Consider the following 23,927-nt stretch of genomic DNA (forward strand, 5'->3'; position numbering starts at 1 on the left):
ATAAGTCTCCCAAGAATATCTGTCTATTTTATCTAAACCTATAGCCTGGAACAATGTATGTTTTTTTTTAGAAAAAGGGGGGTCTAGAATAGGGGTGTATTCAGGGGGCTTAAACTTTTTTCTTTACAGGGGGGGGGGCTCAGCACCGTTGGGACCTGAAAACCCCTTTGAAATTACGGAGGGAGGGGGTCCGGAAGAATTACGGAGGGAGGGGGTCCGGAAGAATTACGAGATGATGTGTCCAACTACTCAACTACAAAACAGAAAGGAAAAAGTTTATTTAACATATATCTTTTTATGCATCGTATAAATATGAGTGAGACATCTAACACGTCATTATTAAGATTTTTAATAAGAATTTTTTCAAATATCACATTTTGGTAATTATAAGAGTATATTAATAATCATTTTTATTGCCGAGTAAAATGTTAAAAGGCCGAATTTAAAGAATTCGAGCCGTGTCGCTGAACCGGCAAAAACATTCCCAATACAATTTCAAGTGAGACCATGGTTTGAGCCGCGTCTCAAATTTGAGATTTTCCTCAAATTCTTAAAATTCGGCCAATGGTCCGCTTAACAGTGGAGTTTAAGAAATTTTATCCTTCCAAGTCAATTTATGAACCAATTAACCAAAACTAAGTTAAAGTTGATTAGTCGGCCAATCTTTAAATCAGAGTTTTGACACGAAGATGAAAACTATGAATTACAAAATTAAAAATAAAATATTTTTAATTTTCCATGTTTTTCCCTCATTAATTTCACCTAGTGAATGCAATACTAAGATATCGTAAATTATGTTTTGTGTAATTTATTTCGTTTAATTTAATTGCTGAGTGACAGTATTTAAATTTTTTTAAATATTTTAATTTTGTGTTTTTTTATTTAAAAAACTTAGAGCCTTTGTAAAATTTCTATTTTTATTGAATTTTATTTTCCTCTTGAGAAAAGGTCAAAATGGATTTATCCCGGTTTCCTTAAATTGTATTTTTGGTCAATTTGTCGTCATTCGGGTATACATAGCCTTTAGCAGATAAACATTAAACATGTGAGAAACCTTTGTGTATAATAGCTTAGAGAAGGATACTCCCCTCATGTTCATGTCATTTCGTAAAATTGTTAAGTAATGGTAAACGAAGAAACACTTCATACTCGGTTATTATGCACAAAGGTATACAAACTATAGTTCACATATTTATGTTCGTAATATCTGGACAAAGACCAATCTGTTATCTAACTTTTATAAGACTAGAACTACTGTTAACCCTGTAAATATTTAATCCTCTTTGACCCTTGGAAACCGGAAAACACGTGATAATTATAAAATATAATATTGGTATTATTATTATCCTTGTAATAATTATAAAATATAATATTGGTATTATTATTATCCTTGTAATAATTATAAAATAACGCATACAGAACTCTGCTGGGTTTGACTGAGTGGTGATGCTGATCTGTAACCTTCATCATCATAATCTTCTAGAATTAAATCTTTTTAATATTGTGTTTAATAATTTACGCAAACATGTCCATTGTCTACCGGTCTACTTCTTACTGTTTTTCTGCACTCCTTTATGCCCCTCCCTAGCCCCCTTAAGCCTCCCCCACCCCCATATTTAGCTATTGGCATAAAATTTGTATTTTTTGTAAATATTTTACAATTTCTGTTTCAAAACTAAGTCGTAAGAGAATAAACTAATTTTTAGAGATAATAAACAAAACATTATAATAATCTCGATAGAATAAACAAATTGTTAGAAATAATAAACAGACCACTATAATAACCTTGATAGAATAAACTAATTGTTAGAAATAATTAACAAAAATAACATAATTAAAACCTTTTTCAAGCTGGGAGATGTTTACAGTGTAATACAGTGATACCCAGAAAAATACGACTTTTAGAATCAAGTCAGAACTTGAAAAGGTTTAAGGAGCATGAGACAAATATATTGTGCAGTGATTTGATAAGTGTCTAGTACATGTACATTTTATTGTATCAACGTCAAATACACTCAAGTATTGCTATAATGTCGTCTTTCTATTCTATTTTGTTCTGGTTATCACTGTACATTAAACGTGCAGGTTGCTGGTTTTAAAGAAGCTTAATGGGACCCTTGCATGTAACAGTATGAATCAGACATACAACTATTTAATTAGAGGGTACTTGAAACTATGTCTACAATCCCTTAGAATATTGCATGGTTGGCATTGTGCTGGCGACTTGTGTTAAAATATTATTGAACTATAAGCAAAGCACAGTGGTATATATATTTCATGAAAACATACCGTGGGTCATATCGTTGCATTATTTGAACCGGTACGAGGATTAACCGGTCTAGTGTAACACTTACATATTTCCTCCTACCAGCCCGTCTATGTGAACCCAGTGTTTACAGGACGTTTTATTGACAGCCAATACAATCAAGACAAATTGTTTAATAGTTGGTTCAGTAAAAATTTTTTCAGAAAATTGTTCGTTCAGCAAAATCTTGTTAGACCATGGGTTTTCATAAAAAGTCGTTTAGACGATTTAGAAATCGTTATTTAACGGTCTAACTGATCAATGAAAAGCTAACGATCATTGAAGATTTTTAATCGATCTTTTTTCGTTTCCGAACAATTTTGGTTTGATTTAAAATCTTGTTTTCTGATGATATGTTAATGAAAATATATACCCCTGTTATAGTATTTATGATTAAATCTACATTACCTACTGATTATTACCTTCTAGCTGTTTCATGGCTGCCCCGAACTGATCTGTTGTGTGGGCGTTAAAAAAGGATTTTATTACTTTAGTAGACACACCATGCTTTCCCATTGAATCCGCTTTCTCTAACATTTTCTTTAAATTATCCTAATAATACAATATTATCAATGTTGATTAAAATAATGATAATAATAATAATAATTATAATTATAATTATGAAAATTATAATAATAATAAAAATAATAATAATTACAACTCTCTGTTGAAGACGAGCTTGAGTTTTCTTCATAAGCAAGAGCTCAACAACAATACTTTGCTTCTAAAATTAGAATTATTTATGAGATTATTAAAGTGAGTGTTCACATATTTAATCAGTTGGTTATATCGGCAATTTTATACTAGTTGGTGACGGAGACGCAACTTTCTCAATTTACTTTTAAACAACGATATTCCGAAGTTTGTTGAAAAAAACACTCCAATATTTTTGTAAATTTCTTGAATTCATTAAGTCCCGCCCTCAAATCAACATCTTCCGCGGAAAGCAAAAAGAAGAAGGAAATCAGTTTGTATGGATGAAAGAATAAATAAATGAATGAAAAATAAATATTCCTACCTGTGGGTCTACAACCTTCCCATTTACTTGAATTCCACTCCTTTAAACAGTTCCAATAATTTTTCTGTCTTGTCTGGGTTGTTGTTTTTGTCTGTCTTGTCTTTCTTGTCTTTCTTGTCTTTCTTGTCTTTCTTGTCTATCTTTTCTATCTTGTCTATCTTGTCTATTTTGTCTCTCTTGTCTAGGTTGTTTGTCTTGTCTGTCTTGTCTTTATTGTCTATCTTTTCTATCTTGTCTATCTTGTCTATCTTGTCTATCTTGTCTGTCTTGTCTAGAATGTTTGTCTTGTCTGTCTTGTCTTTCTTTTCTATCTTTTCTATCTTGTCTATCTTGTCTATCTTTTCTATCTTGTCTGTCTTGTCTAGAATGTTTGTCTTGTCTGTCTTGTCTTTCTTTTCTATCTTTTCTATCTTTTCTATCTTTTCTATCTTTTCTATCTTGTCTATCTTGTCTTTCTTGTCTATATTGTCTATCTTGTCTATCTTGTCTATCTTGTCCATCATGTCCATCATGTCTATCGGTCAATCTTGTCTATCTGTCAATCTTGTCTATCTTGTCTATCGGTCAATTTTGTCAATCTTGTCTATCTATCAATCTTGCCAATCTTGTCTATCTGTCAATCTTGTCAATCTTGTCTATCTGTCAATCTTGTCAATCTTGTCTATCCTGTCTTCTCTACTTACTTAGTGATCACACTTCTATCACTCTTCAAAAGTTCCTTTGTTGTTTGACCTTTTTTAGACGCAACTGCACTCTTACGGATAAACTAAAATATTCATTAATAATATGTAATACTTTACTATTGTTTGTAGAATAGTATTATTATCATGAGTGTATATAACTCTACCTGTTTCCCCACTATCTGAATCATAATATTTCCATTGTTGAGATATTCAACAAGTTGCCTGAACCAAAACAAATATTTATATTTAATTAAAATAAGTCGGAAACTAAATAATCACTTGCTGCAATAACATGAAAACGACAATATATATTTATAACTAAATTATAACGTATCCATTCATTTTATAGGATATCTTTTGGAATTATTTCCTTATTGAGTCTAAATAACCCTAAGATTATTGTGAAAAAATTACCCCTAAATTTTGAGATGACGACATTTAATGTTCCATCTGTATTGATATTAATCTATGGTTTTCAGGTAGAAATCTTATACTGTCGTATCTTGTGTTTTCAGTAAATAAAGTGAACCAATTATTGGTAAAAGAAGAAAAAAGAAATTAAATAAAAATAAAAAAGAAACTATAAAGAATTAATAAAAAAGCAAATGAGTAAATTAAAAAAAAATTCATTAAATTAATAAATATGTAAGTAAAGTGAATAAATGAATTAATGTTTAAATAAAAAAATGTATTAATTAAAGAATGACTAAATGAATAACGGAATATAAGTTTTTTTATGAATAAATGAGTAAATGACAGAATAACTGAATAAATATTTAAATAAATAAATATATAAATGAATACATCATTCAATGAAAAAAATAAATAAATGAATGAATCACCTTGTTGCTGGCGTAAAGCTGAATTGCTTCTTATGATTAAAATCCGGATTTGAGGTGAGGCTCACTTTCTCAGTTGTCGTGTCCTATACAGGCAAAACATAGGTTGTCAAAACTAGATAATTAAGCCTCAGAAAAGGAGAAGGAAAGATATGAGAGACACCTAGCGGCCAAACTATTGTCCCCCAAAGTACGTGAACAACATTATTAACAACATAATTATCATTTAAACATTATTAGAGAGAGAACGGGCTCAGAAAAGGAATTGAGTCTTAGTTAGCAACTCAGATTTTCTAGTCCTTATATCTTTAAGTAGATATTTCTGTAAAAAAAAATAGTAATAATAATAATAAATGTTTCAACTATCAAAGGTTTACATCATCGGGTTGCAAAAATATATGTATTTGCAAATTGGAGGTTGTGGCAAAGAACCAATTCATTTGGATGGTGTATAAAGAAAATTAGTGAATGAGGGGAGAAGTGTTGTTAGGAAATTAGTGAATAGGTGGATGGTATAGTAAGAAATTAGTGAATAAGGGGAGAAGAAGTAAGAAAATTAGTGAATAAGGGGGAAGTGTTGTTAGGAAATTAGTGAATAAGGGGAGATGTAGTAAGAAAATTTGTGAATTAGGGGAGATGTAGTAAGAAAACTATTGAAGGAGGGGAGATGTTTGTAAGAAAATTTTTGATTAAGGGGAGATAGTAAGAAAATTAGTAAATTAGGAGATTTGTAGTAAGAAAATTAGTGAATAGAGGGAGATGTAGTAAAAAAATTAGAGAATAAGGGAGATGTAGTAAAAAAATTAGAGAATAAGGGAGATGTAGTAAGAAAATTAGTAAATAAGGGAGATGTAGTAAGAAAATTAGCAAAGAAGGGAAGATGTAGTAAGAAAATTAGTAAAAAGAGGGGATGAAGTAGTAAGAAAATTAGTAAATAAGGGAGATGTAGTAAAAAAAAGTAAATAAGGGAGATGTAGTAAGAAAATTAGCAAAGAAGGGAAGATGTAGTAAGAAAATTAGTGAATAAGGCGCCGGGGGTGATAGTATCAAAAAAAGATGAGAGATGCTAAAAAAAGAAGGATATCAAGAAACTTTAATAAAGCAAATCATGTAAAAATGTATTTCACCTTTTCATCCAGGTAGACCCTGTATTTACAGTGCATATCCTAAATATATATTTAATAAAAATTTGACATTAAACTATTATTTTTTTCCTTTTGGGATGAATCGTAAACGTAAAATTAGAGGTCCTGACTCCCGACTCCTGGATAAAAATCAGAATTAGAACTGTTTCCCGAGTTTTTATATCGCGATCTTTTGTGGTTTAATGAATTAATATAAGAAAAAATTAAACGCTCCTAGTTCCTTGATTTGCTGTATCAAAATATGACTGAAAATATTTTTAAACTCTTGTTGACCCCGTGGGCATGGCATTTTCTTGACTAATTGTTAAGAAAATAATAAAAGTGATGAAGATTTTGAAGAAAAAATAAGGTTTGGACTATTTTATATATTTTATGTTCGAAATAAAAAATTTTAACTCACCGTGAATTTGTTAGGTAATCCTCTGCAATTAACTATCTTCACCAGGAAATGCAACTAAATTTTTTTATAAAATTTTAAATTTTTTTAATTGATTTCTTTAATTATTTCCTAATTTTTTTTTACTTACATCCTTGCCGACCAGATCGTCAGGACTATCAACAAACTTGTCATCAGCCTCAGTATATTCTTTTCCTTTCCTGTTACAGGGTGCTACTTCAATCTAGATAATATTCCTGTTACAGGGTGCTACTTCAATCTAGATAATATTCCAGTTACAGGGTACTACTTCAATCTAGATATATTCCTGTTACAGGGTGCTAATTCAATCTAGATAATATTCCTGTTACAGGGTGCTACTTCAATCTATATAATAGTCCTGTTACAGGGTGCCACTTCAATCTAGATATATTCCTGTTACAGGGTGCTACTTCAATCCAGATATATTTCTGTTACAGGATGCTACTTCAATCTAGATAATATTCCAATTACAGGGTGCTACTTCAATCTATATAATATTCATTTTATATAGGGTGCTTCTTCAATCTAGAAATATTCCTTCTTAGCGGATAAAAAAGGAACTAGATAATCAATAGATCAATAAATCAATGTAAATTATCATTTTGAATACGAATTTGAGAATCTAATTGATTAAGTGGGAAAAAATTGAAGTAAAAACTAAATAAGTGGTTTAGAAATGCATTGAATAATCATAAAATTATAGTAAGAAAATTATAGAATAAATCTTACATTCATAACTCCAATTTTGTTTCCTTTTAGGTCTGTAATCTCAAGCTGTTCTTTCATCTCAACCATGTACGCTATGGGTTGAAGGGACACCTAGAAAAAGTTCTGTAAATATAAAAAATTCTAAAACTTCAGCAAATGTTTGTTCATTTCTAATTGTATGTAGATTATACAATGTACAAGGTACAGGAAACGCATCATTTCATGAGCAACAACAATTTTTTGGCAAGAAACAACTGCTGAATGGAATAATGGATGTAAATATAGGTGACAATTTCACGAAGATACGTGTTAGATTTTTGTCTGACCATTAGTGCATGAGAAATCCAAGCTTTTCCAGCAAAGAAAACATTATAGTATGGTTACTCTGAAAGCAGAGAATGTAGGAAACTGGCTTAATTCAATACTTTAGAAAACGACAATTTTTCTTTCATATTCGTACTCTCTTCAGATAAAATTTGAAAGAGAACTGTTAAATCCGACATTTCACTTTTTGAATAGACCAGCACTTTAAATTAAACGTGATTAGACCAGCACTTAAAATTAAACGCGAATAGACCATTACTTAAAGTTAAACGTGAATAGAACGGCACCTAAAGTTAAACGTGAATAGACCGGCACTGAAAATTAAACGTGAATAGACCGGCACTGAAAGTTAAACGTGAATAGAACGGCACCTAAAGTTAAACATGAATAGAACGGCACCTAAAGTTAAACATGAATAGAACGGCACCTAAAGTTAAACATGAATAGGCCGGCACTTAAAGTTAAACATGAATAGACCGGCACTTAAAGTTAAACGTGAATAGACCGGAACTTTAAGTTAACCGTGAATAGACCGGCACTTAAAGTTAAACGTGAATAGACCGGCACTTAAAATTAAACATGAATAGACCGGGACTTAAAGTTAAACGTGAATAGACCGGAACTTAAAGTTAAACGTGAATAGACCGGCACTTAAAGTTAAACGTGAATAGACCGGCACTTAAAGTTAAACATGAATAGACCGGCACTTAAAGTTAAACGTGAATAGACCGGAACTTAAAGTTAAACGTGAATAGACCGGCACTTAAAGTTAAACGTGAATAGACTGGCACTTAAAGGTAAACATGAATAGACCGGCACTTAAAGTTAATGAATAGACCGGCACTGAAAGTTAAACGTGAATAGACCGGCACTGAAAGTTAAACGCCTACATTCTACAGTTCCTTCCAAATTAATTAATATTCCTATCATGGTAATTAATATTTGTTGTTTCAGTATGAAAATGACAGCATTGTAAACATGCAAATATGAACTCATTCTGTAATTCCTCATAAACTGTAAGAATAAAAATAAACTTTTTATTCACCCTGTACTGCTCCAAAATTCCTTTGAACTGCTCCAATTTTTACTTGTACTACTCCAATATTCACCTTGTATTACTCCAATATTCACCATGTACTACTCCGATATTCACTATGTAGTACTCCAATATTCACCACGTGCTGTTCCAATATTTATCTGTACTGCTCCAATATTTACCTCTTCTGCTCCAATATTTACCTGTACTGCTCCAATATTTACCTGTACTGCTTAAATATTTACTTGTACTGCTCCAATCCAATATTTACCCAGTACTGCTCCAATATTCACCATGTACTACTCAAATATTCACCTGTACTACTCCAATATTCACCACGTACTGTTCCAATATTTACCTGTACTTCTCCAATATATTTACCTGTATTGCTCCAATATTTATCTGAACTGCTCCAATTTTTATTTGTACTGTTCCAATATTTACCTATTCTACTCTAATGCTTACCTCTACTGCTCCAATATTTACCTGTACTGCTCCAATAATTACCTGTGCTACTCCAATATTTACCTGTACTGCTATAATATTCACCTGTACTGCTCCAATTTTTACCTGTACTGCTCCAATATTTACATTTACTGCTCCAATATTTACCTGTACTGCTCCAATATTTACCTATACGGCTCCAATATTTACCTGTACTGTTTAGCGAACATGAGAAAAACGTCTTCCAGGAACTGAAATTTGAGGAACACTGGACTTCACATGAGAATTGATCTTGCTCNTATTTATCTGTAATGCTCCAATATTTACCTCTACTGCTCCGATATTTACTTGTACTGCTCCAATATTTACCTGTACTGCTCCAATATTTACCTGTTCTGCTCCAATATTTACCTATACTGCTACAATATTTACCTATACTGCTCCAATATTTACCTCTTCTGGTCCAATATTTACCTGTACTGCTCCAATATTTACTTGACCTGCTTCAATATTTACCTGTACTGCTCCAATATTTACCTGTACTGCTGCAATATTTTCTGTACTGCTCCAATATTTACCTGTACTGATCCAATATTTACCTGTACTTCTCCAATAATTACCTGTACTGCTCCAATATTTACCCGTGCTGCTCCAATATTACCTGTACTGCTCCAATATTTACCTCTACTGCTCCAATATTTACCTCTACTGCTCCAATATTTACCTGTACTGCTCCAATGTTCACATCTGAATTAAGATCCTCTTGAAATGGATCCTTGTCCTAAGAAAAATTTAAATGTTTTTCAATTTATTTATTTAGATTCTACAATTTATTTATTAATAACTATTATTGTTAAGTAAGACTCTCTGCTTGTCTGTTTGTCCGATCATAACACAGGAACCCCTTTGCCTCAAATTTGTTTGGCAAGATCATGGAAATGTTATTAGCTTGGTTTAAAAATTCGAACTTTAGTGGATCGGTTTGTATAGCGAAAATTTAGTTTTAAGTCAAAGCTGGGTTTCGAAACCATATGGCTAGATCTACAGGGTTGACATTTTATAGACGATTGTACGGAATTTATACTGTCTGTTTTTTTATATTTACTATTTCCTGCAACAGAAAACTGGTTTCTTTCTTTGCAAAATCATTAAATAAACCATTAAAAGATTATATGCAAGCCAGAAGGTTTAATTTAACCTAGGGACCGTCAATCGTCATATTGAACGAGTTTCATGTCGTCTTTGCAGTCTTTTGAGGGTAATCCTGTAGTTATTTATAAAGTAAAGTTTAAACAAACTGAAAATAAGAGCGAAGGAAGACGAATTACAACGTTTATTGTAAACATTTTAAATACTCTTTTTAAGAATGACACTGTTTTCATATTTTCTATTTTCTTGCCAGTTAATTATTTTACTTTTTCCATTTCAATCTAGTTTAATATTTTTCCTCATATATTCCTAATTTTATTGTTATATTTTGTAAATAATCTTTGTTTTGTTTTGGATTAACACCACTGAAAATTAACTGGTCTTATTAGGATCTTGAAGTTTCCACGATAAATGAAAGCCTATCAGTTAAGCCGTTCTTAAGTTTTACTGGATTTGCCGTACAAGAAGTTTGTGCAATTTGAATTTAGCCAAGTGTAGTTGGGTTTACTTCACAGAGGAATCCTCCGTATATTCTAATGTATTCATCAAATAGTGTATTTAAAGGGAGTGACCGGCTATGTAAGGTAGTTGAACTGAGTATGCAGTGTTGTGGAAAACTTCTTTCGGATTCATTTGAGACATATTAAACTTTTTAAAGATCTATAAATCCTGAGTTTGAGCGCAAATTCGACGTTCAAAACTCCTACTTTGGGGGTGGAATTTTCAGAATTAGTTTTTTTAAATTATTAAATATCGACAACGAAAAATAAAGTAAAAATTATACAGTAATCTAATTGGATGGTTAGGAACATATTTCTCAAAATAAATTTGTCAATAAATCAATGCTAAAATCGATTATTTCTTTTTCATTATTATATTGAATTTCTAATTTTCTTTGAATTTATTCCCAGATTTCTTCAAATTCTTCAAATGTCGTCTTTTCAATAATAATTCTAGAAAATCTGCGAAAATCTTTTTGAATAATAAGAAACCAGAATAATGAGATAATAGAAACTAATAATTGAACAAGATTACTTATTTTCGATGATAAGATTAATTTTTATTTTCTCAACATGTCTGTAGTTTATTGTAGAACTTTTTTACATTTTATGTCGTCATTATGTAATAATTTAAAAAAACTAATTCTGAAAACGCATCCACCCCCAAAGTAGGAGTTTTGAACATCGAATTTGCGCTCAAACTCGGGATTTACAGATCTTTAAAAAGTTTAATATGTCTCAAATGAATCCGAAAGAAGCTTTCCACAACACTGCATACTCAGTTCAACTACCTTACATAGCCGGTCACTCCCTTTAAGATTTGTATTTATGTGGATTTATTTGATGTGAATATATAAAAAAACAAGATAAAAGGTTGAAGGAAAATATTATTTTTCACCTCAGGCAAATCCCAGTCATCCTCTTCCTCATCATAATTGTTGTACATCTCCTTCATCAGGTACAACCTACATACAAGTACATAAAGATGTTAAAATGTACATCTCCTTCATTAAGTACAATCTACATAGAAGTACATAAATATTTTAAAATGTACATCTCCTTCATCAAGTACAACCTACAAGTACATAAAGACGTAAAAATGTACATATACTTCATCAAGTACAACCTACAAGTATATAAAGTTGTAAAATGTACAATTCCTTCATTAACCTACTATACTAAAAAAAAAAAAATCATACATAATTTCACGTGACGGAAACATGTAACAAATAAAAATTTTATTTCATTGCCACGCATTTTAGAAACATTTTTGCCACAAATTCTAGAAAAGGATTTAAAACCAGTAAGACCATAATTTATTTTTTTATCTTTTAATTAATTAGATTTAATAAATTTTTAGTCGTCTATCTGGCATTATAATAATCCTTCTGTGTAAAATTATTTTGTAGAATAAGACTAAAATTTAGGCAAAAGAATAAGGTTTAGGTTTAAATCTAGGTAGGTTTAGATTTAGGTTTAGGTTTTTGTTCAGATTTTGGTTCAGGTTTAGAACTAGGTTCAGGTTTAGGTCTAGGTTCAGATTTAGGTTCAGGTTTAGAACTAGGTTCAGGTTTAGGTCTAGGTTCAAGTTTAGGTTTAGGATTAAGTTTGGGTTACGGTCAAGTTAAGGATTATTTGGTTCAGGTTTAGAACTAGGTTCAGGTTTAGGTCTAGGTTCAGATTTAGGTTCAGGTTTAGAACTAGGTTCAGGTTTAGGTCTAGGTTCAAGTTTAGGTTTAGGATTAAGTTTGGGTTACGGTCAAGTTAAGGATTATTTCTAGGTTTAGCTAATATTAGGTTTGCTTCACATTCAGGTTTAGGTACGTTTATATTTAGGTTTAGGTATTGGTTTAGGTTTAGGTTTAGGTATAGGTTTAGGTTTAGGTATAGGTTTAAGTTTTGGTTTAATTCTTATCTAGATTTAGGTTTAAGCATGGGTTTAAAATTAGATCTACAAACTTTTAGGTTTATGATCAGCTCTGGTAGCTTTATTTAGGTTTATGATCAGCTCTAGTAGCTTTATTTAGGTTTATGATCAGCTTTGGTAGCTTTATTTAGGTTTATGATCAGCTCTAGTAGCTTTATTTAGGTTTATGATCAGCTCTAGTAGCTTTATTTAGGTTTTTGATCAGCTCTAGTAGCTTTATTTAGGTTTATGATTAGCTCTAGTAGCTTTATTTAGGTTTATGATCAGCTCTGGTAGCTTTATTTAGGTTAATGATCAGCTCTGGTAGCTTTATTTAGGTTTATGATCAGCTCTGGTAGCTTTATTTAGGTTTATGATCAGCTCTGGTAGCTTTATTTAGGTTAATGTTTAGGTCTAGTTTAAGTTAAGGTACAGATTTATGTCCCGATTATAAGTTCAGATTCAGATTTAGTTTAAAGTTTAGGTGTGTATATAGGTTTGGTTTTAAGTTTATATTTCAGATTCAGGTCTAGTTTTAAATTTACGTTTAGATTTAGGTTAAGTCTTAAGTTTATGTTTGAATTCAGGTTTAGTTTTGATTTTAGGTTCAGATTCATATTAAATCTATATTTTATGTTCAGATTCAGGTTTAATTCTGATTTAGGTTCAGATTCATATTAAATTTAGATTTTAGGTTCAGATTCAGGTTTAATTCTGATTTAGGTTCATATTCATATGAAATTTATATTTTAGGTTCAGATTCAGGTTTAATTCTGATTTAGGTTCAGATTCATATGAAATTTAGATTTTAGGTTCAGATTCAGGTTTAATTCTGATTTATGTTCAGATTCATATTAAATTTAGTTTTTAGGTTCAGATTCAGGTTTAATTCTGATTTAGGTTCAGGTTCATATTAAATTTAGATTTTAGGTTCAGATTCAGGTTTAATTCTGATTTTAGGTATAGACCCATATTAAATTTAGATTTTAGGTTCAGATTCAGGTTTATTTCTGATTTTAGGTTCAAATCCATATTAAATTTAGATTTTTGGTTCAGATTCAGGTTTGATTCTGATTTTAGGTTCAGATCCATATTAGATTTAGATTTTAGGTTCAGATTCAGGTGTAATTCTGATTTTAGGTTTAGATTCATATTAGATTTAGATTTTAGGTTCAGATTCAGGTTTAATTCTGATTTTAGGTTCAGATTCATATTAAACTTAGATTTTAGGTTTAGATTCAGGTTTAATTTTGATTTTAAGGTTCATTTCCAGGTTGAGTTTGAATTTCAGGTTCAGATTCAGGTTCAGTGTCAAGTCACCTGTTCAAAAACTTTTCCTTTGGCCAGATAAACTCGGTTCCATTTTCAAGATTTTTCATCTTGACGCAAACCTAAATAAAACTTATGCATTTTTGTCTAAAAAATCAAGACACGCATTGTCGATGAAAATAGATTATGGATTAAAGTCCACAGGTAATCTTTATTTACTTATTAGTTTGATCTAACTTTAATACAACTACAATTAAAGCAAATTGATTAAATCTGAAAAAATTATAATGCTTTAGTACGACATTATTTTTTTGTATTTGCTATTTAGCTTTCAAAACCTTCAGAAGCATTTGAGATGTTTACATTTGAAATTTTATCATGTTTTAAAAGTTTTAAAATGTGTGCTTTGGTTTCATGTCGGATAAAGCCGAAACTAAATTTTTAAATCGTTTTGTTCTTTAGGAACAAAATTTAGAAGATTAATAATTGATAAAAACACTCAGCTTTTTGTGAGATAAATTGAATACCAAAAAGTCTTTAAAGTTAAGAAAAAATGCCAGGATCTCATAAACTGTTTTTTTCAACTTTCTAATGTTTCAGAAAAGTGAAGTTTGTTAAATTTCATTTAAAGTAAACTAATAATTTTTGTCAGGTGAGTATTCTGGTGAATATTCTCCCCCCCCCCCTGAAAAAACCCCTGTTGAGAAATTTTCTGCCTACGCCCCTGGTTTTGTGCTTTAAATTTGATCGAATTTATTTAAACATGCGTCAAGAAAAACAAAGTTTCATCTTCAATTTCTCCATAAAGAACATAAAGTTTTTCGAAAACGAAAAGTTTTCTTTCCATAAAAAAAGAAATTATAAAGAGGAAAAATAAAAAAGAAAAAAGAAAAAAAACACAAATCCTACTTCCGGTTGCTTGGACTCCATATCTGTAAATCCCTGCAAAAAGAAAATAGCATAAAATATTAAAAATTGAAACAATGAATAAGAAAAGAAAAGTGAATGATAATTGCAAAATTTTAAATGAATATTTAAATAGCTACTAATTGACAACCTTTGCGAATAATTGCGAAGAATACAGTGAGAAGCATTAAATATAATACACTGCCGTTTATTTTTGAAAATATTCTCACATTTCTGAATTTTAATTTTTTTTAAGTTTTAAATTTTCAGAAATATTATTAGAAATATCATAAAAGCTAATTATAATATTTTGGTCCTGATTTAATTTCATTAAAAAAATTCGGCAGAAAACGGTTTCCATCGATTCGTGAAAACCATATTTCCTTTCTAGTGGCTTAGCTTAATTCTAGGATGTATCATAGTTCAGATTTATAATTTAATCAAGCATAGCCAAGTTTCGGAATCAGTCCCTTTAAGCTATATTGTTGTATACCTCCGCTTTGGTTCCCCTCATCTGTCCGAGCATTTGAGGAGAAATCAGGATTATCTCAAACTTGACTCTTTTATCCAACTCTTCACTAGACAAACAATATTATATATCTATATTCATATTTAAAGTTGTAATCTCTGTTTGTCTCTTTGTTTGTATGTGTCCGATCATAACTCAGGAACCCCTTGATCGATTTGTCTAAAATTTAGATTGGGGAACTCAGGAGAACCACGGAAATGTTCTTTGCTTGGTTTTGAAATTTTAAGTTGAGTGAATACACAATTAGGTTTTGAAAGTTGTGCTAATATTTTTGCATATTTGAATTTGATGGGTAAGGGGCTTTTCAAAAATGTACCATTTGTCATATTTTGCGAAATTTTAAATTTTCACGTTTTTTCCAAAATAATTAAATTAGTCTTTGAGCACTGATATAATAAAACAGAGACCATGACACAGAAATGTGCAAGATAAAGTGCACAATAGTCCCATAAGAAAATAGAATTTTAAAAGGAGAAAAGGTTTAAATGACAACAATTGAGATTGATGTTCAAGTATGATGATATTGATATGTCTTGTCAAACAAAAATTAAATAAATAAATTCAAAAAATTAATTTGCTTTAAAATTAATTATAACCTGATAGAATTTGCCTCTTCAACAGCTGGCATTGTATCAATCAAATCCTCCTAAACAGCAAACATTATTATAGATTTAATTTAAAATTTCGTAGTAAAAAATATCTTTTTTAGTGAATTTAGAGTGTAATTCATGCAGCTGCAAGTCAGATTAACAACGGTATGCCTAAAAAGCTTTAATTAACCATGAATGATTGAAATATCCCTGGCTTTCTCTTTCAAAATTGATTATAATTTTCAGTCGTGGTTATCACCGTTTACTCTCGACTCGGCATTAATAGTCTTATTTACCTGAAGAAGGCTCATAATCCCATCTCCTGCCGAATCCACCTTCTCCCCCGCCTCGGCGATAATAGTCTATTTAGCTGCAAAAGGGAAATGTCCCTGCCTCCCGCTGAATCTACCTTCCCCACCCGCCTCGGCGGTAATTTTATATTTACCTGAAGAAGGGCCATATCCCCGCCTCCCGCTGAATCCACCTTTTCCTCCACCTCGGCGTAAATAGTCTATTTACCTGAAGAAGGGCCATATCCCCGCCTCCCGCTGAATCCACCCTTTTCCCTACCTGGGCAGTAATATTCTTTTTACCTGAAGAAGGGCCATATCCCCGCCACCAGCTGAATCCACTTTCACCCCTGCCTTGGCAGCAATCTCCTCCTGGGCGTACTCATACGTGATAGGAGGATACGTCTTGGAGTCTACAATATATACATATATTTATGGGTGTTGGGCATTTTCCCAAGTGACAATTTCCCAAGTGGCAACTTCCCAAATGTGCAAAGCCTAAGGTAAGGTTAGGCCTTCTGAGGCGCCACAGGCTGCAATAGGGACCTAGCACTGTGGCTAGGATGGGCTAGGGGACCGAGCGCTACGGCTATAACAGACTATAGTACGACAATATCCTCACTTTGTACGCTTATGTATAGGACTATATACAACTTTATTCTGACTAATCTATATACGACTATATTCAGACTATATACGACCATATTAAGACTATATACGACTATATTCAGACTAAATACGACTATATATACAACTAAATATGACTATATTCAGACGAAATACGACTATATTCTGACTATATAGACTATATTAAGACTGTATACGACTATATTAAGACTATATACGACTATATTTAGACTAAATACGACTATATTAAGACTATATACGACTATATTCAGACTATATACGACTATATGTATGACTATATTCAGACTGTATACGACTATATTCAGACTATATATGATTATATACGACTATATATACGACTATATTCAGACTATATATGACTATATTGAGACTATATACAACTATATAGGACTATATTCAGACTATATTGAGACTATATACGACTATATAGGACTATACGTACAACTATAGTTAGACTATATACGCCAAATATGACTATGTAATGTTCACGTCTATTTATGTGGGAACGTCTTCTTAAAGTTATATTTTTTCAAATTATGAAAATATCATATTTTATACTTTTTGGTTCTAATATTCACCTTTATCCTTCTGTTTGGGATTCTGGAAAACCCAAAGCTGCGTAGAGCCAAATATAAGACGGTCATTGTGATGTAGTTCTACCTACAATCATCAATATATATATTTACTTTGCTTGTATTGGTGTTTGTTTGTATCCAATAAACGTCAAAACGGATGAACTGATTGGGCCCAAATTATGTGTGGGTCCTCACAAGACCCCATGAAAGGTTTATAAATGAATAACATTTAAAAAATGCTGAAAATTCGTGAATTATTTTGTTTGTTTTTGTTTTTAAAAATCATCAATGTAATAAAACTATAGATAGTTTAACTGAAAATCATAGATGTTGTAAAAAGAAATAGTTGAACCTACAATTATCGATATTATAAAACTTGTTAGTTCAATTAAATATCATCGATGTTATAAAACTAGATAGTTTAACTGAAAATCGTACATGTTGTGAAAATAAATAGAATTGAGCCTACAATTCATCAATGTTATAAACCTATATAGTTCAACTAAAGTGATCAATGTTTTAAACCTAGATAGTTCAACTAATAATCATCAATGATATAAAACTAAATAGTTAACTAAAAATCATCGATGTCATAAACCTAGATAGTTAAACAAAAAATCATCGATGTTATAGAACTAAATAGTTGAACTAAAAATCATCGATGTTATAAAACTAAATAGTTGAGCTAAAAATCATCGATGTTATAAAACTATATAGTACAGCTAAAAATCATCGATGTTAAAAAATTAGATAGTTCAACTAAAAATCAGCGATGTTATAAAACTAGAAAGTTCAACTAAAAATCATCAGTGTTACAAAACTAGATTGTTCAACTAAAAATCATTGATGTGATAAAACTAGATAGTTTAACTAAAAATCATTGATGTGATAAAATTAGATAGTTCAACTAAAAATCATCAATGTTTAAGAATTAAGTTAATTTACCTCTGAGGTAATGATATCTCCGTTGACGAGTAATCTACAATCCTTCTCCGAGGGTGTGATGAAAACTTGATGAGATTTCTTATCCTGCTTTACTATTGCATGCGTCTCATGAACACTGAAAATAGAAACCAAATTTCAAAACTTTTGGAATTCAAAGAATATTATTTGAGTATTTTTTTTATTTATAAAAATGAACTATTTAGGAATGATTACCATCATTTTTTGGGGGGTTCCACTAAGAATCAGAACGGCGGAACCGAATCGGCATAATTTTTAAAGAACTTGACACGATCCCAGAGAAGGTTTTTAGTTGATGAGAATGTAAAATGGTCCTTTTATAGTTTTACGAATTTTTAACAAAAAACATGAATATCAGCAAAAAAATTTATTTTCTTTGAAAAGTACGAAAAAAGACTCATAGATATTTCCAGAAAAAGTGACATAAAGCGCTCTGAATCGAAGGATAGTGTTTCAAAAAAAAAGATAATTACCCTGGTCCAACCATACAGATATCAGACTCCTTTCCTTTCTGATTTCCTATTTCCGTTTCCGTTTTCTGTGTACAGTTACATTCAGTTAACAACGGGATTCAATTTAGTGGTTTATATGTAAAAGTGATTTGCGGGTGTACGATGTAATGAGACAATGAAACAAATTGCAGGCATATTAGAGACGCTAACTCCTTGCTTAAAGCATGCAATTGTGAAACCTGGGAACTTTAGAATTGGATACCTTTAATCCTGATCCCTTAATCTGCATATTCTTAATCCTGATCCCTTAATCTGAATACCTTTAATCCTGATCCCTTAATCTGCATATTCTTAATCCTGATCACTTAATCTGAATATCCTTAATCCTGATCCCTTAATCTGAATATCTTTAATCCTGATCCCTTAATCTGCATATTCTTAATCCTGATCACTTAATCTGAATATCCTTAATCCTGATCCCTTAATCTGAATATCCTTAATCCTGATCCCTTAATCTGAATACCTTTAATCCTGATCCCTTAATCTGCATATTCTTAATCCTGATCACTTAATCTGAATATACTTAATCCTGATCCCTTAATCTGAATATCTACTTGGAAAATTTTAATTTTCTTTTTAATTCGGTCTTGTTGGATATCACATTTCCTACTTCATGTAATAAAGATACGTTTGATTACAAATACGATACGATGCTAAATCGATAGGACTAATAAACGATTGAAATAAAGTCAGTTGTTCATAAGCCGGCTTTGAGAGCAATACAACAAATATAAATTTAATCATGTTAATATAAACTTGTTTAAAAAACATATTTAACACATTTGAGGACTAAAGTCCCTGTAACTTTAGTTTTAATATACATTAATCCAAATCTTACGTGCGTTAGTCCAAATGAATTTAAAACCGGTTTTTCAAAAGTTAAAGAGCGCATCTATAATCTCTAGAAATTAATCTAGAGACTAAATTAGTCTGAAGATTATCAAATAGAGAGGATTAAGGTTTGATCTCGATATCCATCATTCTAAACTTTTGAGCTGAGTACTATTGTATAATGAATGTTCCTGAATGATATGAACAAGTCTGCCGCTAAGCTGAGGATCAAAGTTAAGATTAAAGAAATGAGGTTTACTCTTCTTCTCCTCCAGAACCTTCTGCAGGGCAGAATCCTAAACATAAATATAATATTCAACAAATATTTTTACCTTTTATTTTGTAAATCTTGTGTTGGTGTTAATTTTTAATACAATAAACGAATGGTTGAATTTACATTTTTTAATTAATTAAATGTGATCTTTTCAATGATTCAGTGTTAAATTAAAAAAAATTACAGTGAATATTTCATTTTTTAAACATAATTTATTAATCTAGCAATGTTTTTAGAAGGTTTAAAATTATGAAAAATATCTTTTAGATAGAATATCTAAATCTTGGGGAAATTCACATGTTTGGAGAAAAAATGCGTTTTTTAACATCTTCACATTGTCACATAAAAGAGAAAGTCACTTTTTGATTAAATTTGGGTATAAATTTGTCGGTTAAGCTTGAAAAAATGTTCCGATAATATTTTAGGCAATAATTCCTCCACTTAATATATCTTAGTAGTTTGGCTAATGGCCAATTATTGAATTATTTTAAAACCTTTTCTGAATCCTTCTCCTTCTGCTGAGAAACCTTCTCCTCAGTAGTTTTCTTCATATCGTTTGCTTCCTTCTCATTCGCCTAAACATCAGATAATTTAGATTTGGCAAATTTGTGCTTTTTGCCAATTCATTAGCACTGTACATCCTAATATTGCTTTTCAATATCAAGTTTATTTGTTTTTTAGTTTGTTTGAGTTTAATCTGGTTTCAGTTTATTTTTGCCTTCATCACCGCCAACCGTTACTTACATCATATTCGCCTTCATCTTCGCCAACCATTCCTTACCTTCATATTCGCCTTCATCTCCGCCAACCATTCCTTACCTTCATATTCGCCTTCATCTCCGCCAACCATTCCTTACCTTCATATTCGCCTTCATCTCCGCCAACCTTTGATTACCTTCATATTCGCCTTCATCTCCGCCAACCATTCCTTACCTTCATATTCGCCTTCATCTCCGCCAACCTTTGATTACCTTCATATTCGCCTTCATCTCCGCCAACCATTCCTTCTTCAGTGCTTCAAGCTCAGCCTTAGACATTGTCTCTTTGCCAGCCATACTCTTAAGATCCTAGATATAAATATGGATATAACACAATGGGCCATATCATTGAGATCCTAGATATAAATATGGATAAAACACAATCAACCATATCATTGAGATCATAGATACTAATATGGATTTAACACAATCAGCCATATTTTTAAGATGAAATGTAGATATGGATATAGCACAATCAGCCATATCCTTGAGATCCTAGATATAAGTATGGATATAACACAATCAGCGATATCCTTCAATCGTAAATATAAATATGGATAAAGCACAATCAGCCATATCCTTGAAATCCTAGATATAAATATGGATATAAAACTATCAGCCACATTCTTCAGATCCTAGATATTAATATGGATATAACACAACCAGCCATATTCTTTAGATCAGAACTGGTTAAATCATTATAATTATAATCTGATTGTAATCGTCATTATCATTATAATCATCAACTTGTTAAAGTATCCTCTTTATCATTAACTTCATTAAATAATTAGATTATCATAATTATCATTATAATCATCAACTTGTTAAAGTGTCCTCTTTATCATTAACTTCATTAAATAATTAGAGTATCATCATTATCATTATTTTCATCAACTTGTAAAAGTATCATCTTTATCATTAACTTCATCAAATAATTAGAGTATCATCATTATCATTGTAATCATTAACTTGTTAAAGTATCATTTTTATCATTAACTTCATTAAATAATTAGATTATCATCATTATAATTATTATCAACAACTTGTAAAAGTATCATCTTTATCATTAACTTCATAAACTATTTCAATGAACATTAGAAATAGCAATTGTACAGTGTAAATTGACCAATTGACGCTTTAGAATTGCTATAATGTCGTCTTTCTTTTCCATTGTTTTCTGGTTATTACCGTATAAAAAACAGACAATTTCGTGTTTCAGAAAAAATTAAGAATTTATCAAAATTAAGCATAAAAGCGATTAGAATAACGTTGCAATAGTTCAATGATCATTGTGAATGAGGGTCACTTTGAGATTAAAGCAATAACAATTTACCGTTCCAACACTTGATTCTGTCTTTACCTTTAGTTCTCTAATAAGAGCTTCAGTTGGATCCTCGTTTACTATTGCTTTCGTCTTAATCTGTTTTGCTCGATCAGCTAAACATTAATAGATTTTACTACTGTTAAACCCTAAATAAGCCATGCATCGAAAGAATTTATCAAATGTCGTCTTGACAATTTTTCAAAGGGTTTTATGCTATTTTACGTAAATTACAGTATTTGCGAAAATAAATAAATAGTCATCAATATGCGGGAACAGTTTTAAAGAGTACCATACAATCATGTAATTAAATATCTGCAAAATTCCATTATCTGAAAGTAAAGAATGCGACATTTGATGAATTGTTAACTGTATGACGAGGTACAAGATCTAGATTCTCTAGATACTGTGGTGACCAGAAAACTAGGGAATGGTCGTCATTTTTCTCTGGCTTTTAATCAAGAAAAAGATTTTGTAAGTTTTTAAACTAATATAGCGCTACTTTTACACTTCGGTCCATAACTCTTAATCAAAGCAAATTGTGACTTTTGATCCCAATTTAACCTGTCAGACTTAAACGTTTCGCTTGTTCCTTTTTAAATTTTTAATGGTGAATGCGCTAAATAAACATTTTTAAAATAACAACTCTGCAAGTTTAAATATTGTTGAATTAAAGACAGAAACGCAATTATATCAAGGGAATTGAGTTTTTGCCACAAACTCTGATTTTCTAATTTCAATATCCTTGCAATCCAATGTCGTTGAACCTTAGATATTTCAAACTATGAATTCTGTTAGATCAATTAATGTTAGTTTACGTCATCAGGTTGCAAAGATATAGGGATTTCAAAAATTAAAATTGTGGCAAAGACTCAATGCTTGTAAGAATCCGAACGATTTTTGTCTTGGTATGTAAAAAATAATTCCAGGCACATTTTCAGAAATAAACAAATCACAAATTACAAAATCTCTTTATGTCACTTTCATTATAATAAAGATTATGAATTGAATGAATCCACTGTTTCTGTTTACCACCGTATTACGATGTTACCGTATCTTAGTGTTGACAAGCTTTCATCATAGTTAATATCAGCGGGGCTGATTGCAGCAATCTAAATAGATAATTTAAATAATAAAATATGAATGAAAAAAATAGTTTTAAATGTCATCTGCCAAATATTTGTTATAAAATTACCATCAGAGTTTTACTGTTTCCTCCAAGTGCATTCTGAAGAAGCTTGGTGAGGGTAGAATCTCTATATGGTACTCGAACCTGATCATACAAATAGGATCAAGGTTAGATAATAACAGACAATCAAGGATCACGAATGATCAAGGATCACAGAGGATCTAGGATCACATAGGATCTAGGATCACAGAGGATCAATGATCACAGAAAATCAAAAATAACAGAGGATCAATAATCATATATTATCAGGCGATCACAGAGGATCAAAGATCACATATATTTATGGATCCTAGAGGATCAATAATCACAGAGGATCTAGGATTACAGAAGATCAACAAATGACAAGGTTTAAACAGCATGGATACACATAAACATGAAAACAAAGAGATGCTGTTTTATTACTGGTAAGCTTGAAAAAAGCTTGTTACAAATAAAAAATAAAGTAAAAAGTCGTATTCATTGTATTGATATATAAGCCAACCACTGTTCTTTAACTAACATCTTACATTTGTCCTCCTTCATTTTAGATCTTACATTTTTCTGCACTTTTAAAACTTACTTTTTTACCACTTTTTTTAAGACTTACATTTTTCCCCTCTGACTGAGAGGCCAGGGCATGAATAACATTTCCCAGCATACTGAGTGATTGATTGATTGCTGCTCCTTCCTTCAATCGATCGCCAGCAGCTCCAGTACTCTCCACACGTTCACTGTAATATAAATACAGATATTTAACAGAGATTAAGAATACTTTAGACCTAATTTAATCCATTTCCCTCCCCCCCCCCCCCCCCCCC

The 23,927-nt window shown here is 31.0% G+C and overlaps 1 protein-coding gene across 1 annotated transcript in view; it reads right to left on the reverse strand.

Moving 5' to 3' along the window:
• Nucleotides 1-263: 263 nt before the first annotated feature.
• Nucleotides 264-23,927, reverse strand: part of LOC111707408 (kinesin-like protein KIF28P) — a 37,039-nt gene continuing 13,375 nt past the window's right edge. Inside the window, exons 9-36 of the mRNA XM_023480512.1 lie at nucleotides 23,717-23,840; nucleotides 23,137-23,214; nucleotides 22,993-23,053; nucleotides 21,954-22,057; nucleotides 20,834-20,929; nucleotides 20,357-20,437; nucleotides 19,780-19,884; nucleotides 18,719-18,783; nucleotides 18,228-18,342; nucleotides 17,286-17,367; nucleotides 16,363-16,472; nucleotides 15,776-15,825; nucleotides 15,144-15,228; nucleotides 14,654-14,686; nucleotides 13,796-13,866; nucleotides 11,468-11,534; nucleotides 9,645-9,701; nucleotides 7,138-7,227; nucleotides 6,518-6,610; nucleotides 6,391-6,444; nucleotides 5,973-6,011; nucleotides 4,849-4,931; nucleotides 4,171-4,228; nucleotides 4,007-4,089; nucleotides 3,324-3,363; nucleotides 2,964-3,029; nucleotides 2,728-2,857; nucleotides 264-1,479 (exon numbers count right to left, since the gene is read on the reverse strand). Of these exons, the coding sequence (XP_023336280.1) occupies nucleotides 1,400-1,479; nucleotides 2,728-2,857; nucleotides 2,964-3,029; nucleotides 3,324-3,363; nucleotides 4,007-4,089; nucleotides 4,171-4,228; nucleotides 4,849-4,931; nucleotides 5,973-6,011; nucleotides 6,391-6,444; nucleotides 6,518-6,610; nucleotides 7,138-7,227; nucleotides 9,645-9,701; nucleotides 11,468-11,534; nucleotides 13,796-13,866; nucleotides 14,654-14,686; nucleotides 15,144-15,228; nucleotides 15,776-15,825; nucleotides 16,363-16,472; nucleotides 17,286-17,367; nucleotides 18,228-18,342; nucleotides 18,719-18,783; nucleotides 19,780-19,884; nucleotides 20,357-20,437; nucleotides 20,834-20,929; nucleotides 21,954-22,057; nucleotides 22,993-23,053; nucleotides 23,137-23,214; nucleotides 23,717-23,840 (2,200 nt within the window). The 3' untranslated portion in view covers nucleotides 264-1,399. The remainder of the gene's footprint in view (nucleotides 1,480-2,727; nucleotides 2,858-2,963; nucleotides 3,030-3,323; nucleotides 3,364-4,006; nucleotides 4,090-4,170; nucleotides 4,229-4,848; nucleotides 4,932-5,972; nucleotides 6,012-6,390; nucleotides 6,445-6,517; nucleotides 6,611-7,137; nucleotides 7,228-9,644; nucleotides 9,702-11,467; nucleotides 11,535-13,795; nucleotides 13,867-14,653; nucleotides 14,687-15,143; nucleotides 15,229-15,775; nucleotides 15,826-16,362; nucleotides 16,473-17,285; nucleotides 17,368-18,227; nucleotides 18,343-18,718; nucleotides 18,784-19,779; nucleotides 19,885-20,356; nucleotides 20,438-20,833; nucleotides 20,930-21,953; nucleotides 22,058-22,992; nucleotides 23,054-23,136; nucleotides 23,215-23,716; nucleotides 23,841-23,927) is intronic.

This window comes from Eurytemora carolleeae, unplaced genomic scaffold (genome assembly GCF_000591075.1).
Source record: "Eurytemora carolleeae unplaced genomic scaffold, Eaff_2.0 scaffold272, whole genome shotgun sequence".
In the NCBI taxonomy this organism is placed as follows: Eukaryota; Metazoa; Arthropoda; class Copepoda; order Calanoida; family Temoridae; genus Eurytemora; species Eurytemora carolleeae.